The sequence below is a fragment of the Lathyrus oleraceus genome, chromosome 7, assembly GCF_024323335.1.
Source record: "Lathyrus oleraceus cultivar Zhongwan6 chromosome 7, CAAS_Psat_ZW6_1.0, whole genome shotgun sequence".
In the NCBI taxonomy this organism is placed as follows: domain Eukaryota; kingdom Viridiplantae; phylum Streptophyta; class Magnoliopsida; order Fabales; family Fabaceae; genus Lathyrus; species Lathyrus oleraceus.
In genome coordinates, this window is record NC_066585.1 from 280,281,563 (window position 1) to 280,299,980 (window position 18,418).

Sequence of the window (18,418 nt, forward strand, 5' to 3'; positions counted from 1 at the left end):
AGCATGTCTACCATTGAAATAGCTATAACAAAATGCAACAACAGACATCAGGTTTCTTTCACCATTGCATTGCCTTAATTTCAAGTGAGTTTTTGAAGGTGGGGTATGTGCATCTTCTTCCATTTAGCTTCCTAATCTTTGAAAATGACTTCTATTAGACAAAACCATGTGACCCCTTGTGTCTTAGTATCCCCTATCACATCATGTTTGTTAAGAATATTAGTCATAACTGTAATTGATATTATTTCCTATTGTATATTCCCTATTTACATATAAATATACACTATGTGTGATCATATTAGACACACAGAGATACAATTACAATATGGTATCTAGAGCTGGTTGACCTACTGTCTTCCACAAAATAAAAATAAATTTTTTTTTTCTTTCCGGCCACCCACAGCGCCGCCGCCGTCTCCGCCGCTCCTGTCGACTTTTCGGCGAGATTCCTATACGCCGGAATCGTCTCCTACAGATCGGCCAGATTCACTGCCTTCCGCCGCCGCACGCGTCCGCACACGTCTCTCCTTCATCGCACGTGAATCTCACGCGTTGGACAATCAGCCGCGCATCCGCTGCCCCCAGCCGTCGCCGTTTTTCCAGATCTGCTCTCGGTTTTTCGTTCCGAGCCATCAAATATCATGGGAGATACCGATTCCATCATGTTCACTAAAATTCCACTTATTCCGTGTGAGAAACTGACCGGAACAGCCAACTACAACATATGGGCTGGTGCTGTCAAGATGTGGTTTCACGGTCAGGGATATGAGGATCACTTAACTACAAAAGCCGATACTATTCTCGCCGCCAAACGCGATAAGTGGAAACAAACCGATGCTTCTCTATGCACTGTGTTATGGTTTTCCATAGCAACTAATCTCCAAGCACAGTACCAAGCCTATACCACTTGCTACGAGGTTTGGGAAAAGGCCAAGAAAGTCTTCTCAAATGATGTCCATAATCTTTACAGTGTCATCACCAAACTCCGCTCTTTGAAATTGGAGAATATGGATATGCAAGGCTATCTGACTCAGCTTGACGCGTTAAAGGCAAATTTCACAACCTTAATGCCTTTTACAAAAGATGCAACAACTTATGCTGAACAACAAAGTAAGTATTTCATGGTCATGGCACTTGCTGGACTGCCATCTGAACTTGATTCCGTTCGGAATCAGATTTTATCAGGTACCAACGTTCCTAACTATGAAGCAGTTAGTGAACAATTGTTACGCTTGGCTACACCTCATGCTTTTGGACCGGTCCCTACTTCCTCTCCCACTGAATCATCTGCTCTTGCTTCCCACTATCACGGTCGTGGTGGACGAACCGGTGGACGAGGTGGACGTCAAAGTATTCGTTGTAACTATTGCAATCGTTACGGTCACATTGAAGCCGATTGTCGTACAAAGGCAAGAGAACAACAACGACAACCACGGATCGCTGCTGTTGCTCAACCGGATATCACTAAAGATGTCACTATTCCCGCCGCTGATTACAATGATTTCCTCCAATACAAAGCAGCCCATCAACAATCATCATCTGCCGCTGTTGCTCAGTCGGGTAATCCTGTAGCTTTTGTCTCTACATCTTCACTTGGTCCTTGGGTCCTTGACTCTGGGGCATCTGATCATATGACTGGTAATAAATCTCTTTTATCTCATTTGTCTTATTCTGATTCTTTGCCTTCTGTCACTGTGGCGGATGGTTCTAAAGCCAAAGTTCAAGGCCTTGGTCAGGCACATCCACTTCCAAACTTGTCTTTAGAGTCTGTCCTTTACATTCCTGGTTGTCCCTTTAATCTAATATCTGTTCACAAGCTTATTCGTACTCTTGATTGTTCAGTTCTTTTTAATGCTAATTCTGTTCATATCCAGGATCGACGTACAGGACGGACGATTGGAGCAGGGAGTGAAGCTGGAGGATTATATCATCTTTCTCCACCGGTGGCCTGTGCTTCTATTGCTTCTCAAGAACTCACACATCAACGTTTGGGTCACCCTAGTCAAAATAAAATGCGTCTTTTAGTTCCTAGTCTTTCTAAGCTTTCTTCTTTTGAGTGTCAGTCCTGTCAATTAGGCAAACATACTCGTAGTACTTATTGTCAACGAGTAAATAAAAGTGTTGCATCACCTTTTGCTTTAGTTCACTCTGATATTTGGGGTCCTAGTCGTGTGAAGTCTACTTTAGGATACTATTACTTTGTAACGTTCATCGACGATTACTCACGATGCACTTGGTTATTTCTAATGAAAAATCGTTCAGATGTTTTCCGTATATTCCAAGAGTTTTATGCTGAAATTAAAAATCAGTTTAATACTACCATTAAAATTTTACGCACAGATAATGCTCGTGAATATATGTCATCCCAGTTTCAATCTTTTTTAACATTACAGGGAATTATTCACCAATCATCATGTGCTCATACACCACAACAAAACGGTGTTGCTGAACGGAAGAATCGTCATTTAGTTGAAACTGCACGGACTCTTCTTCTTCACCACAATGTACCCTCTCGTTTTTGGGGTGATGCTCTCCTCACCGCATGTCACCTTATCAACCGAATGCCTTCCTCGGTCCTTCAAGATCAGATTCCATACTCTATCTTGAATCCGGAACACGATCTCTACCCCATTCCCCTTCGTGTGTTTGGTTGCACATGCTTTGTTCATGATCTTAATCCAGGTAAAGACAAACTTTCCGCTAAATCTCTCAAATGTATTTTTCTAGGCTACTCACGTATACAAAAGGGATATCGTTGTTTTTGTCCTCAACTTCAACGGTATATTGTCTCTTCCGATGTAACATTTTTTGAAGGTTCTCCTTTTTTCTCTGCCTCTTCGTCCTCCCAGGAGATTTGTAATTTAGATGATCAAGATATCCCTTCTGTCATCCCCACACCCATTAAACCTCCTTTGCAGGTATATCAGCGACGCACAACGCGTCCATCGGCAGTTAGAGATGATATTGATCCACCAGCACCATCTCCTACTCCAATTGTTCCTCCAGCTACGTCACCTGAACTTGACCTTCCAATAGCATTACGAAAAGGTATTCGATCTCATAATCCAAATCCTAAATATGTTTGTGCTTTAAATTATGACCGTCTATCTACTTCCTATGTTTCTTTTGTGTCTGCTTTGGATTCTGTGTCTATTCCTAAGTCTACAGGTGAAGCTATGACTGATCCCAATTGGCGTCAGGCGATGGTGGAAGAAATGACTGCATTGCATTCAAATAACACTTGGGACATTGTTCCTTTACCTCCAGACAAAACTACAGTGGGCTGTCGATGGGTTTATACAGTGAAAATTGGACCAGATGGTCAGATTGATCGTTTTAAAGCTCGTTTGGTAGCCAAGGGATACACACAAATATTTGGCCTTGATTATGGTGACACCTTTTCTCCAGTGGCCAAGATTAGTTCAGTCCGTCTCTTCCTTGCATTGGCTGCTATTAATCATTGGTCGCTTCATCAGTTGGATATTAAAAATGCATTCTTACACGGAGAATTGGAGGAGGAAGTGTATATGGATCAACCTCCAGGTTTTACTATTCCTGGTAATTCAAGATTTGTTTGTCGGCTCAATCGATCTCTTTATGGGCTAAAACAATCTCCACGTGCTTGGTTTGGTCGCTTCAGCTCTGCCTTGATACAGTTTGGTATGACTAGATGTGAAGCAGATCATTCTGTTTTCTTCCTTCACTCTTCCAACGGACAACACATCTTTCTTGTGGTTTATGTTGATGACATTGTTATCACTGGAGACGATACAGACGGTATTCAGCGACTCAAAACTCATCTTTTCAAAAACTTTCAGACAAAAGATTTGGGTCCACTCAGATACTTCTTAGGTATTGAGGTTGCACAGTCCTCATCAGGCATTGCAATTAACCAACGTAAGTATGCATTAGACATCCTAACTGAAACTGGTATGCTTGACTGTCGTCCGATTGATACTCCTATGGATCCCAATGTCAAGCTTCTTCCGGGTCAGGGGGAGTTGTTGAAAGACCCGGGAAGATATCGACGTTTAGTGGGTAGACTCAATTATCTTACCGTCACCAGACCGGATATTACTTTTGCAGTGAGTATTGTGAGTCAATTCCTTAATGCTCCTTGTGATACTCATTGGAATGCCGTTATTCGGATTCTCAGATATATAAAGAATGCACCAGGAAAAGGCCTATTATATGAAGATAAGGGTGATGCAAAAATCACTTGTTACTCAGATGCAGATTGGGCAGGATCACCGTCGGATAGGAGATCCACTTCTGGATATTGTGTTCTTATTGGAGGAAATATGATCTCATGGAGAAGCAAGAAACAAAGCACAGTTGCATTATCTAGTGCTGAAGCTGAATATCGGGCTATGGCAGCAGCCTCAAAAGAACTTGCTTGGCTTAAGAATTTGCTCTCAGAACTTAGGTTCGGTGACCTTCAGAACACAAAACTCATATGCGACAATCAAGCGGCACTCCACATTGCGTCCAATCCGGTTTTCCATGAACGGACCAAGCATATAGAAATAGATTGTCACTATGTAAGAGACAAGGTACTGTCGGGAGAAATAACCACGGAATTTGTCAAATCTGAAGATCAATTGGCTGATATGTTTACCAAGTCTCTCAAGGGTTCTCGAGTGAATTATATTTGTAACAAGCTCGGATCATACAATATATACGATCCGGCTTGAGGGGGAGTGTTAAGAATATGTTATCAATCAATTAGTATTGATTGATATTCAATTAGTCATAACTGTAATTGATATTATTTCCTATTGTATATTCCCTATTTGCATATAAATATACACCATGTGTGATCATATTAGACACACAGAGATACAATTACAATAGATAATTTCTTACAAAAGAAAGAGAGAAAGTGTTTGGCTCAACATATATATAATTTCTTACAAATCATAGTCTAACACTCTTAATTTTCCCTTAGTTATTTATGGTACATAAATGTTCATATTTCTGATTTAATAAGAAAATCCTATTTTTTAACAGGATAAGTTAGGCAGATTGTTATTGATTTGTTGATGACTCATAATGAAATATTAGAGATTCATAAGTTAGGCAGATTGTATTGCAGATGTTAACATATAACTTTTTTTATGTACGTCAATATATGAAAGAAATGATCCTAGAAACCTTGAAACACAAGTAATTTATTGCAGTATTTCCATTAACGGCAAGATAAGAACAGTTGCATAATATAACCGAGTAATGATACTGCTGTATATATTATAATTTGTTGAGATCTGGAACAAGCTAAAAATGATTTAAGAATCTTTTGTCGTTACATTCTCATTGAGGGAACGTTTTCTGTTTCCGTAGGAATGATACATAAATGGAACACAAAATGAAAAATAAAAACCCTTCTGTTAAAATTAGCCTCAACTAATCTACCTAATTCTCTATTAGCTTGATTTACAACTCAATTCAAGCGAGAAGAGAGGTTTAAGAATTCATCCTCACTGCATGGGATTGTAAGACCGCCCATAGGATGATCATATCCGAATTCGTCTTCTGCTTCATTTAATAATGCTTGAAACAATGGTTGGTTCACGTATGATACTGGAATCACAAACCGCCTCATTTTATCTCCAATGTAGATGGCAAGATAGCCTTTAGGGACTTCAAATCCTTCGGTAGATCCTTGGGATGTTGAAAATGATGCCTTTTTGATAATACTTGTTATGTGGAAACCCATTGTTTTTTATGTTAAAGGATTGGATGAGAAAATAGATATTGAGTTGTGATGGTTTAGGATGCAAAAGACTTGTGTTGCTTGTGAAACAAAGGAGTGATGTATATATATAGTTGTAATAGGGTCTACTGAGGGAGAAGGGATCACATGGCATTGTCTAACAGAGGTCATTTTCAAGGATTAGGAAATTTAAGGCAATGCAATGGTGAAAGAAACCTGATGTCTGTTGTTGCATGTTGTAATAGTTAATCCAATGGTAGACATGGTTTAGACATATCACATCTTTCTTCAAATTGACAAATCAACTAATATACATCTACCAGCTAAATATTTATCAGATTTATGTGGAATTTGTGTAGGACCTGGGTGATATCAGCTCAAAAACAGTGTTTGGACCACATTATATCAAGATCATGAGCCACTATGAACCACAATTTTTATTTTTGCAAGACAATACAAACTCTGTGAAATTTGCATACCAGAACAGAACTTTGCGGTCCCTGCCTTGATAAACAAGTATGAAGGTCAATTAAACTTGGTGGTGGTGGTGTGATATGTTGGTGTATTGTCTATTATATTATTTGATGATTTCCAAAGACCTCTAAGACAATACCATGTCATCTTATCTATGCTCTTGTCGCCTTGTATACTCTTATCTTTGCTCTAGTCTTCACCAATCATTCATGTACCCAATACTTTCTTAATATTCATTTTATATATACTCATTGCTACAAGCATTTACAACCAACACAAATCATTCAAATCCTAAAGCATTACAATATCAAAAACTTTCCCTTGCTTACAAGTCTTTTTCAAAACATCTTCTTTTCAACTTTCTACGCATAATATAATGGGTTTTCGTTTTCCAAGCATGATCAGAAGAGCATCATCTTCAAAAGCTATGACCATGCCAAAAGGATATGTTGCTGTGTATGTTGGAGAGAAACTAAAGCGATTTGTGATTCCAATATCATACTTGAATCAACCTTTATTTCAAGACTTGCTGTGTAAAGCCGAGGAAGAGTTTGGATACGATCATCCGATGGGTGGCCTCACCATTCCTTGCACAGAAGATGTGTTCCAAAATATAACTTGTGGCTTGAATGGACTATGAAACTAACACCCAAAGAGACTGACATAGCTTGGTAGAGATATGTTTTTGTAGACTAGGCATCTTAGCAAATTGTAAAGATGTGAAAAACTGAGCATTAGATTGACAGAGTTAGAATTTAATGATAATGAATTCAATTACTCAAACATCATCTCTGTGTTTTTGGTTTATTGCACTTAAGAACATATGAAATATACTATATGAGTAATGTTGCTTGCAATTCATAAAAAAGGAGTTGGTATCCTGGAAAATTGGAATAGTCTGAAGTGGAGTTGAAAAAATGAAATCCGGATAATGATGGAATGAGGTTATCATAGGCTTCTGAAGTTTCAAATTCAATTAGGTTAAGAATGGTAGATACATCAAGAAGGGTAGATGTCTTAATACCGCAAGGAAAAATAAAGACGTCCTAGACATGTGATGCTTCAACTCTCATTTGCATAACTCTTCAATCATTTATGCACCTAGTGGTTTTCTAAACAATAAAATAAGTATTTTTGTACTCGTGAAACATCAAATACTTAATCATAGTCTAACATTGTTATTTTTCCTTAGTTATTTATGTTACATACATGTTCATATTTCAGATTTAATAATAAACTTTGTAACAGAATAAGTTAGGTGAGATTGCTATTGATTTAGTGATGGCTCATAATGAAAGATTATAGATTCATAAAACTAAAGAGCCTGTTTTTTTCCATGATTTATATTGCTGATGTTAACATATAACTTTTTTTATGTGCTTCAATATATGAAAGAAATGATCCTAGAAACCCTGAAACATGCAGCCATATTCCATTACAGTCAAGATAAGAACAGATGCATAATATAACTGATTAATGATACTTCTGTATATATTATAATTTGTTGAGATTTGGAACAAGCTAAAAATGATTTATGAATCTTTTGTCATAACATTCTCATTGAGGGAACATTTTCTGTTTCCGTAGGAATGATTTATACATGGAACAAACTAAATAAAAAAACGCCTTCTGTTCAAATTATCCTAAACTAATCTATCTAAATCTCCATGAGAATGATTTACAGCTCAACTCAAGCGAGAAGTGAGATTTATGAATTCATCTTCACTGCATGGGATTGTGAGACCACCCATTGGATGATCATATCCGAATTCTTGTTCTGCTTGATTTAATACTTCTTGAAACAATGATTGGTTCAAGTATGTTATCGGAATCACAAACCGCGCCATTTTATCACCAACATAGACGGCGAGATAACCTTTAGGGACTTCAGATCCCTTGGTAGATCCTTGGGTTCTGGAAAATGATGGTCTTCTGATAATACTTGTTATGCGAAAACCCATTGTATTTTTTTATGTTAAAGGATGGATGAGAAATAGATATTGAGTTGTGATGTTTTAGGATGTAAAAGACTTGTGTTGCTTGTGAAACCAAGGAGTAGTTTATATATAGTTGTTAAGGGCCTCTTCAAAGCAATTAACCAATGAATGTAATTTGATGAGTGACAAGGGATCACATGGTGTTGTCTAATAGAAGTCCCTTTCAAGGATTAGGAAGTTAAGTGGAAGAACATGCGTATACCCTACACTCTGAGATGATGGCCAATAGATAAGCCACTTGACATTTAAGACAATGCAATGGTGAAAGAAACCTGATGATGTCTGTTGTTACATTTTCTTATAGCTAATCCAATGGTTGACATGCTTTAGACATCTCACATGTTTCATCAAATTGACAATGCAACTAATATACATCTACCAACTAAATATATATAGGATTTATGCGCAATTGGTGTAGGACCTGATTGATATCAACTCAGAAACAGTCTCTGGAGACAAGTAGAGAACCAATGTTGAACACAAGATCATGAGCCATTATGAGGAATATCTTTTATCTTTGCAAAATTAACTCCATGAAATTTACTTACCAGAACAAAACTTTGTGGTCCCTGCCTTGCTAAATAAGTAACAAGGTCAATTAAACTTTCTCTTGCATGGATAAGTGTGTTGACTAGTGGGGTAATATGTTGGTTTTCTTAAAAGAACGTGGGACTTTTATTATCTATTTTCACACTATCTGATCTTTTGGGAAAACTTCTAAGACAATATCATGTGACCTTATACATACTGTTGTCCTCTTTTAGATAATATGCCACCATTCTAATCCTATAGCCCTACTTCACTGATCATTCAACTAGACTTTTATCTATATATATATTTATGGTTACAAGCATTTAGTACCAACTCAACTTATTCACATCCTAAAGCATTCCAGTTTCAAAAACTTGGTTATAGTTTTAAAAGAGTTGTCTTAAAATCAATTCTTCTCAAGTTTTAACACATATAACAATGGGTTTTCGTTTCCTTGGTATCATTAGAAGCGCATCATTTTCTGAAAAACGAGGAGTTTCAAAAGGTGTAGAGGTGCCAAAGGGATATGTTGCTGTGTATGTTGGAGAGAAGCAAAAGAGATTTGTCATCCCAGTATCATACTTGAACCAACCGTCGTTTCAAGACTTGCTGAGCCAAGCCGAGGAAGAGTTTGGATACGATCATCCGATGGGTGGCCTCACCATTCCTTGCACAGAAGATGTATTCCAAAATATAACTTCTGTTTTGAATGGGCTATGAAAATAACACCAAAAGAGACTGACATAGCTTAGTTGATATATGTTTTTGTACACTAGGCATATTACGAAATTGTAATGATGTGAAAAACTGACTATTAGATTGGCAGAGTTAGAATTTAATGATAATGAATTCAATTACTCAAACATCATCTCTGTGTTTTTGGTTTATTGCACTTAACAACTTAGGAAATATATCATATGAGTAATGCTGCTTGATATAATAAAAAGAGAACTTACGTGTTTTTAAAAGCAGGAATATATAATAACTCAGGAAAAAAGGTGCAAGATAAATTTATTAGTTTTTTTAAACAACAGAACTTGGGCATGAAATTAAAATTCTGGGGTGCAAAAGCCTTAATAATGCACGAGGTATATTCCCTTCATAAGCAAGAGCACAATAACAATGACAGTAACAAGGTCAATTATTTCATTAAATGACACAATGACTAGTACTTTGTGAAGAGCACCTAAATCATTTTGATTTTATAGTCTTCATCAACAATTCGACGACTAGAAAGAAAGGGGGAGAGATTGACGATTCAACAATTCGAAAGACGCAGAGTTATGAGATCTATGAGATCGAGGAAGGAAAAACTCAAAATAAGTTTTTGGTGTATTTTGGAATTAAACAATGAATTTCCTTATATAATGAAGTGAGGAAGGAAATATATCTCACCTAAGCAATGTGGGACTAAGAAATTTTTTCAACTAATACACAATGTGAGACTTTACTTAAGGAACTTTTTCAAATTCATGTTCCTATATTTGAATATTGACATAATGTTCCAACAATCCCTTACTTGAATTTAAAAAAGGTGTTACAAAAGTATTGTCAAACGTTTCTAAGATTGTGCATAAACAAAGGTGTCTACGACTTTAACTTTTACATAGCAAGTAGGATTATGATTCAACAAGAGTGACACAATTGTCTTAAACTCTATCTCAGACATCAAACCCGCACACAACCTTTTCTTAAGGTGTATTCTAATAGCCCGTGCTTTAATGGTCATGCTCGTGTATCCCAGTTTAGTGAAGACTCTAGGAATCATGCCTCGCCATTCTATAGGAACAAACCTATGTTCCACAATCACATAGGTGTGTCTATCAAGATTATTCTTGTAGCATATGTACTCCCTCATACAAAGTGTAAATCTCATTAAGAGTTTCTATTATCTCATCATCTTATCGCTTCAGGATTCATACTTCTCTTATTTACTCTAACATGATCACCTCATATTACTAACTACTTGTTATTACCCATTGAACCTATTTCTTGGGATCTCCAGTCATTTAGGACGGGTTACCATCATGAGCAACTCATTTCTCTATAGGAATCAGACACATCTTCTTTGATGTATTATGGATTTTCTCTCTAGCCAATCCTTTCGTCAAAGGATATGCTAAATTTACATCGGTGTGTTCATGATCCACTCTTACAGCTCCTTTAGAGATACAATATATAATGTCTGACGGTGTTGTGATTCTTTCTTACTTGACGTATTTTACCATTATAATAACGGTTCTCAATTTTTACAATAGCCGCGGTACTATCACAATGGATCAACACAGCTGACATATATTTTTTTCTCCATAAAGGGATCTTAGCTAGCAAGTATCTTAACTAACTTGCTTCTTCATTAGTAGTCGCTAATGCTATCATCTCAAACTCCATCGTGGACTGAGCCAGGGTAGTTTCTTTGATTTTCAGGATAAAACTCCTCCAGCTATATTGAATACATAGCCACTAGTTTCTTTGGAATCATCTGATAAGGTATTCCAATCTGCACCACTGTATCCTTCAAGTACAACAGGAAATCTCTGATAATGCAAACCGAGATTCACAGTCTTTTTAAATACCGCATGACTCGCTCGATAGCTTGTCAATGCTCGTTACTCGGTCTACTTGTAAACATGCACAACAATCCTACGACATATGCAATGTATGGTCTAGTACAATCAGTGGCATACCTAAGACTGCCAATGATGCTCCCATATTCTGTTTGTCTGAGAATTTCACCAGTATTCTTAAATAGTTTCACACTTGGATCATATGGTGTGATCACAGGTTTACAGTCAAAGTAATTATGTTTCTTTAAGATCTTTTCCACAAAGTGTGATTGATCCAAAGAAATTCCTTGCTCGAATCTCGTGATCTTGATACCAAGAATCACTCTCGCTTCTCCGAGGTCTTTCATATCAAAGTTGTTGCGCAACAATGATTTCACATCATTGATGATATGAGTGTTTGATCCAAATATGAGTAGATCATCTACATATAAACATATGATAGTGAAAACACGATTCTTAGATTTGTAATAAATGCATTTGTCACTTTCATTCACTTTGTACACATACGATACCATTAAGTTATCAAACTTTTCATGTCATTGCATTGGACTTTATTTTAGAATATACAAAGACTTATCTAATTTGCAGACCTTATTTTCTTACCCATGAATTACAAACCCTTCCAGTTGGTCCATATAGATTTCTTCTTCTAAGTCACCATTTAAAAAAAGTTTTTTTAACATCCATTTAGTGTACTATTAAGTTATAAATATAATCCATTGAAATAAGTATCCTAATGGATGTAATTCAAGTGTTTGGAGAAAAAATATCAAAGAGATCTATATTTTTCTCTTTTCCTAAAACCTTTGGCTACAAGGCGAGCCTTGTACTTATCAATTGTTCCATCAGGTTTTAGTTTCCTTTTCAAAACACGTTTACAAATGATTGATCTACAACCATGAGACATGTCTACTAAGTGCAATGTCATGTTAGATTCCAGAGAATCTAATCATAAATAACTTCTTGCCACAAATCTGCATCCAGAGATGACAAGACTTCTTGAAGATTTATTGGATCTTCTTCTATATTATAAGCCGCATAATTGGACCCATAGTATTTAACAACTCTTACTATTTTACTTCGTTGAAGTTCTAATTCTACTTTATTGTTGCTTTCAGTGCTTCTTATCACAGAATGTGATTCGATTCAGTGCCCTCACTATTTCTTAATTTGAAAGGAAATTTTTCTTCATAGAATTTAACATCATTCGATTCTATGATCACGTTAGTATTTAGGTCATAAAACATATATGATTTACTGTTTGCAGCATTATCCAATGAATAAACATTCATAGGCTCTACTAACGTATTTGACTCACTTCGGATCCAGAATTCTGACATAAGCCAGACAGTCCCAAGTTCGTAAATAAGACAAGGTTGGTTGTCTTTTCTTTAATATCCCATAAGGAGAGATCTTACTTTTTGACTTGGAAACTCTATTCAGGACAACATAAACAATCAGCAAAATTTCCCCCTACCAGTGAGATGGAGCACCATAATTCAACGTAATAACAACAACTAGTTGAATAAGAGTTCTATTCTTTCTATCTGCTTTACCATTCATTTCAGGAGAATATGGTGCATTCGTTTCATGTATAATTCAATGTTGTTTATAAAATTCATTAAATAAACTGAAATAATATTCAGTTCCCTTATCACTACAAATTCTCTTAATCTTGTTACTAAATTTAATTTCAATTTCATTCGCAAAAGTCTTAAACATGGTTGATTCACAAAAATATCATTTTTTAGTGATTGTGTACAAATTTACCTCAATAGATTGACTAAACCATGCCTTATTCAGAAGAAAACCAAAAACAAGATTCTTTATACTCTCTAAAGTATACATGACATCCTTCAAGATTATAGTCTTTTCAGAGGTGGACTTTGTTCCACTTCTCCAATACCGACAACATTAGTGGTGCGGGCAACGCCCAATAACACTTTCTTATTTATGTATATTTTAAACATTGCATGATCATAATAGACATGACGAGAGGAGCCAATGTCTAACCACCAACCATCAGAATCATCAATCACATTGATTTCAGTGATCAAATCAATAAGTTGCTCATCAGTCAGGTTAACATGTTCATTAGAGGCAACACGAGGTTCAAGCCTGATCTTACATTTTTTAATCATATGACCTAGTTTTCCATAATTCAATTAAGAGAAAACATCAGTGTTATTTCATTATGGTGGTGGTTGTTGTCTATCAATTAGAGTAATTGGGGCCCTTGAAGGGTTCTCATTCTTAATTCGGTTCACAACATTGCGGTTCTGATTCTTTAATTATTTTCCAAATGGCTTCAGAACTACACCAGATTTATTTTTGTTGTTTGAAACAACCTAGAATTTTTCTCTTTGATCATATTTATAAGATTCGAATCTCAATTAAAAATTATTTTATTTTGTAGCAAAACATAATTTTAAAAATTTTCAAACTATGGGGCAGTTTGTCAATAATAAAGGAAATTTAAAATGGTTCATCTAAACATATACCTTTTGGGATGATCTCATAAGAAATCTTTTGAAGTTCGGGACATTGAGTCTCCACGGATATTTCATCTATACCATCTGATACTTGAGATAATGACTACCTGGATACTCCTTTGCTCAAGCTTCCTCATGTCACACTTGTTTTTCAGAGCATTCCAAACCTATTTTGTATTATCGCAACTACTGTAATAATAAAAAATCATCTGCGAGTCCATTCAGAATATGATTTTGTAATCATTCTCTTTTCATAAGGTGATTTCTTTTCTGAGCTGTAAATGTTCGCTTAAATATGTGGAGCATATTCAGCTTCAATACTATTAAGTGTTCCATCTAAATCCACATTTTTTACCGTTAATTTCTTCTGTAGCCATGGCAGTTCGAAACGTCTTAAATTATTGTTTCACGACTTTGAAAATTAGCCACAAAAGAACGAGTCGAGTTACGAACTAGGTCGATCTCTTTAAGACGTTTCGCGTAGGGGTGGCAAACGGGCATGCCCGCCCCGTTTAGGCCCGCCCCGCAAAAACCCGTAAAATACGGGGCGGGGCGGGGCAGTCATAGTTGAGGATGCGGGCCTAAAACTTAGACCCGCCCCGCAAAAAAGTGAGGGCGGAGCGGGGAAAGCCCGCGGGCACTGCACTCTTTAAGCCTAAAAATGCAAAAATTTATGTAAACACACGTGCCCGCAAAAGCCCGCGAAAAAAACGGGGCGGGGCGGGAAGGACACATTTGAGGGTAATGGCCTAAATCCTTGGCCCGCCCCGCACAAAAGTGCGGGCAAAACGGGCATGCCCAGCGGGCCGAGCCCGTTTTGCCACCCCTAGTTTAGCGGCACTGCCCAAAGTTATGGAAAGTTGTCGAACTACCGCATCGCTTCCAGGATAAAACAACCCAGTTTTATACTACACTGCTACTATATGTACGATAGATAATCAGTCTAGAAATACACCCTATAATGGTACAAAGACCATTCGAATATGGTATAAATATCACTCGTAGTATCTGATATAACGAGCAGTCATAATAATCTCTCAAACCAAGAGAAAATCCAATAATTCTCCAAAGAGAATTCAATAATGGTCATTTGACCACTCAAAATGATTTCTCAAACAAAGAGAATTTCGAATAATTCTCTAAAGAGAATCCAAAAATTATACTTGATAATTTCTCAACTCAAACGAGGAGAAATTAACATAATTCTCTAAAGAGAATTCAAGAAAATACTCGGAAAATTTAACAAGTAGAAAGAAAGGGGGAGAAGTTGGCGCTTCGACGATTTGAAAGACGCAAAGTTATGAGAGTGAGGAAGGAAAAACTCAAAATCAATTTTTGGTGTGTTTTGAAATGAAACAAAGAATTTACTTATATAATTAAGTGGGGAAGGAAATATATCTCACCTAAGCAATGTGAGAATAAGAAAAATTTTCAACTAACACACAATGTGGGACTTTACTTAAGGAACTTTTTAAAATTTATCTCCATATATTTGAATATTGACATAATTTTTCAACAGACATGTATGCCACTTTCATAAAGTTTTAAATATATCTGCAAAATCATATCTAGACACATAGTGCGATATTGATTCTAGACGCAATACAAATGAAAAATAAGATTCATATCTAGAGACATATGCCACTTTCACGAGGTCTTATGTATTGAACAAGTGGCTCTAAATATTAGACGGTATGGAGTTTGAATTGTATTTTTAGAAATCACAATTGGTCGTGGTTGCATGTTGGCCAACACTGATACTTACTGCGGAGTGATTGCAGTCGCCTAATTTAGATGTATGTTTTTTTTTGCCTTTTCAGATTCCCCCTAAATTCATCAGAATTCTAATAGGCAATTAGGTCTTAAAATACTTTATCATCTATTCAATGAGGATGTGTCCACGCGTAATCTATTCAAGTCCAGCACACCTAAGCACCTAAGCATGTCTGAAACTCAAGCTGGAACTCTCATGTGAAAATTATGCCAAATCATGTACTTATCTCTTATGTCCCAAATACCTTTCTCATGTATTGTTGTATCAATTCAAAAAAAAATTAAATAGTATAATAGAGAATATTTCAATAAATATACAAGTAATTAAAACTACAATTACATAAATAAATTAGTTAATTATACCTGAAAGAAGTTAAACCACTATCCCCTATAGTGCCCCATATGTCTTTCAAAAAAGTATTATTTTTATTATCTATTTTATGCTTTGCGCAACAAGTCTATTCGTTAAACAATAATATTTTTAATTATAATTAATTAAGAAAAACAACAACTCAAATATAAAATATAAATACTTACGATTTTCACTCGAGCACAATGATACATCTTCCATTACTCTTTAGATATTCTTCTTGTGACGCACCCACACTCTCGTGCTCCTCATAACCGTTAGTATCAAGGTCATCATGTCCCTCATGTACAAAATGCATGATTGATGAATGTGCATAATGCATTGTTGATGAAGATGAATGTGTGGGATGTTGGGGTGATAGACCCCCCTAGCATGCAAGAATGAAGATACATGTGGGGGATGCGGAATGTGGGATCCCCCAACCTTGAAGGATGATGAAGGTACATGTGGGGGATACGAAAGAAATAATATGAGGTAGAGTAGGAAGCATAGTCATACGAGCCATCTAACTCGACAGTGGCATAAAAATAAACATAGGTGACTCATGAACCTCGCGTTTAGTGATCTTCTTGTGGCAGGTCTTCTTACCCTTACCCTTATCCTCAGGTCAAAGTGAATTTTTTTCCTCTTTTAAAAGAAGAACATAAAAAATAAATATATCAACACTATTATAATATAAAGAGTACAAATTTACTAGTTAGAGCAATATATTACACAATACATTAAGTAATATTGCAAAAGCTTCTTATTCAAGATGTGTATACTAGTACTATGCATTGTCTTCATCTGATCTGATAGTCTTCAAACTCTAACTTATCATGCTCTTCATCCACAAGATTTATTGACCACTAGATAGTCACGTCAACTTGTTGACACTCAAATACAATATCAGACCAACTTGTAATCTCTTCAATTTCAATCACCTCATTAACTGGTGAAAACTCATCTTCTTGGTATGCAACATCTTCCATTAGATCGCCAGTTTTAATATGACCCATTACTTTGGACTTAATTACAACACATCATCCTCGTTTACGTGACTGAATTGAAGGATAAGGTGCGTAATAAACTTACCTAACACGACGTTCCATAATGAAAGGGTCATACTCTTTGTACCTTATATCCATTTGAATTTCAATAATGTTATATTTTTAAATATATTTTGTCCCTTTGGAAATGTGTGTATTATGAGTCCATATAATTGTATACCAACTCGTAAATGTGTGTAATAACACCATAGAAGTCATATTCACCACCCATTGTAACTCATTTTATGAATACACCATTGTTTATGGTTTTCTCCCCTTCTGTCCATGTCTGAGTGTGAAATTTATATCCATTCGTAAAGTGTGTGTGTGTATCATTAATTTTCACGTTGAAGAGGGCTTTCAGAAAAGCTTCTCAATGGATTATTTCTAGAGTTGGTGAAACAGTGCATGATAATTGTTGCTTAAACCATGCAGGAAAATTGACATGTATATAACTAGCCGATGTTTGTTCACTTGTGTTTTGAAAATAGTACATGTTAAAGGTCCTATATTGAAATATAATACAAGTTATAAGGTAAAAATTACTATATCCATGCTATTCAAAATAAATATATACTTAATAATACTTACTTAAGATTTAGTTTAACTTCAACGCAGCTAATCAACACATGAACACGGGTATATTGCAATTTTCTTCAGCCAACTAGTGCACACTCTTCTTTCTAGAGGGATAGTCCCAACGACCGAATACTAATAAGGTAAATTGAATTATTTCACTCACTTTGACATTGTTTCTTATGATTCTTGGAGTCGGCATCATGTGATTAAAATGACGAGAGCATAAATGTGATGTTTCTCAATGAAAGTAAGCACAATATGATCCCTAAACTCTTACCTTATTTTTCACTGATATTTTTGAATCATCGATGAATCTTTCAAATGGATACATCCATTGATATCGAACAGGTCCACCAAGGAAAGCTTCATATTCAATATGAATAGGAAGATTCTCTATAGAACCAAAGAAACCAAGAAGAAAGACTTGTTCCAAATTACATAGAATGATGGGAATATTTTGGTCCAATTTAATGATGTCATTTACTCTTAAAGTTGATGAACAAATGTCTTTAAAAATTTGACTAAATTTATTTAGTGGATTAAGTACATGGTTGGATAGTGAACTGAATGCAATTGGAAGCAATCATTCCATGAAACTTCCCAGTTTTGGCGCCAACACACCTTTCTATGTTAGAAGAATAACCATTAGGCATTCTCAACTCATTTAACCATCAGCAGACTACTTTAACTTTTTGGGGAGTTAGACTATAACTAGCCGTTGGTTTTAATAGTTTTCCATTTGGTCGAGGTTTCAACTCCAAGTCTTTTCGATTACACAAAATTTCTAAGTCCTTTCCAGCCTTCTCATTGTCTTTTTGTCTTGCGTAGGACATCCATAATTCTATTAACTACATTATCAAAAACATTATTCTCAATATACATATCATCAAGATT

At 36.0% G+C, this 18,418-nt stretch overlaps 3 protein-coding genes across 3 annotated transcripts; 2 read left to right on the top strand and 1 right to left on the bottom strand.

Annotated features, from left to right (window-relative positions):
* Positions 1 to 6,244: 6,244 nt before the first annotated feature.
* LOC127106548 (auxin-induced protein X15-like) lies at positions 6,245 to 7,437 on the top strand. Its single transcript, XM_051043831.1, has one exon. The coding sequence runs from the start codon at positions 6,564 to 6,566 to the stop codon at positions 6,825 to 6,827; it is 264 nt and encodes an 87-aa protein (XP_050899788.1). The 5' UTR covers positions 6,245 to 6,563; the 3' UTR covers positions 6,828 to 7,437.
* A 1,581-nt stretch (positions 7,438 to 9,018) lies between these two features.
* Positions 9,019 to 9,821, top strand: LOC127106547 (auxin-induced protein 15A-like). The gene has a single exon (XM_051043830.1). It carries the CDS (start codon positions 9,154 to 9,156, stop codon positions 9,433 to 9,435), a length of 282 nt encoding a protein of 93 aa, XP_050899787.1. The 5' UTR covers positions 9,019 to 9,153; the 3' UTR covers positions 9,436 to 9,821.
* Positions 9,822 to 11,138: 1,317 nt separating this feature from the next.
* LOC127103440 (uncharacterized mitochondrial protein AtMg00810-like) lies at positions 11,139 to 12,210 on the bottom strand. Its single transcript, XM_051040698.1, has 3 exons — positions 12,087 to 12,210; positions 11,363 to 11,703; positions 11,139 to 11,252 (listed from the first exon to the last, which is right to left on the bottom strand). The coding sequence occupies exons 1-3, from the start codon at positions 12,208 to 12,210 to the stop codon at positions 11,139 to 11,141; spliced, it is 579 nt and encodes a 192-aa protein (XP_050896655.1).
* Between the last annotated feature and the right edge of the window lie 6,208 nt (positions 12,211 to 18,418).

Coding starts and splice junctions, on each gene's coding strand:
- LOC127106548 (XM_051043831.1), top strand. CDS start 6,564: ATGGGTTTTCGTTTTCCAAGCATGATCAGAAGAGCATCATCTTCAAAA.
- LOC127106547 (XM_051043830.1), top strand. CDS start 9,154: ATGGGTTTTCGTTTCCTTGGTATCATTAGAAGCGCATCATTTTCTGAA.
- LOC127103440 (XM_051040698.1), bottom strand. CDS start 12,210: ATGACATTGCACTTAGTAGACATGTCTCATGGTTGTAGATCAATCATT. Junction 11,704..12,086: donor GGCTCGCCTTGTAGCCAAAG/GTTTTAGGAAAA, acceptor GTTTATATGTAG/ATGATCTACTCATATTTGGA. Junction 11,253..11,362: donor GACCATACATTGCATATGTC/GTAGGATTGTTG, acceptor TTGCATTATCAG/AGATTTCCTGTTGTACTTGA.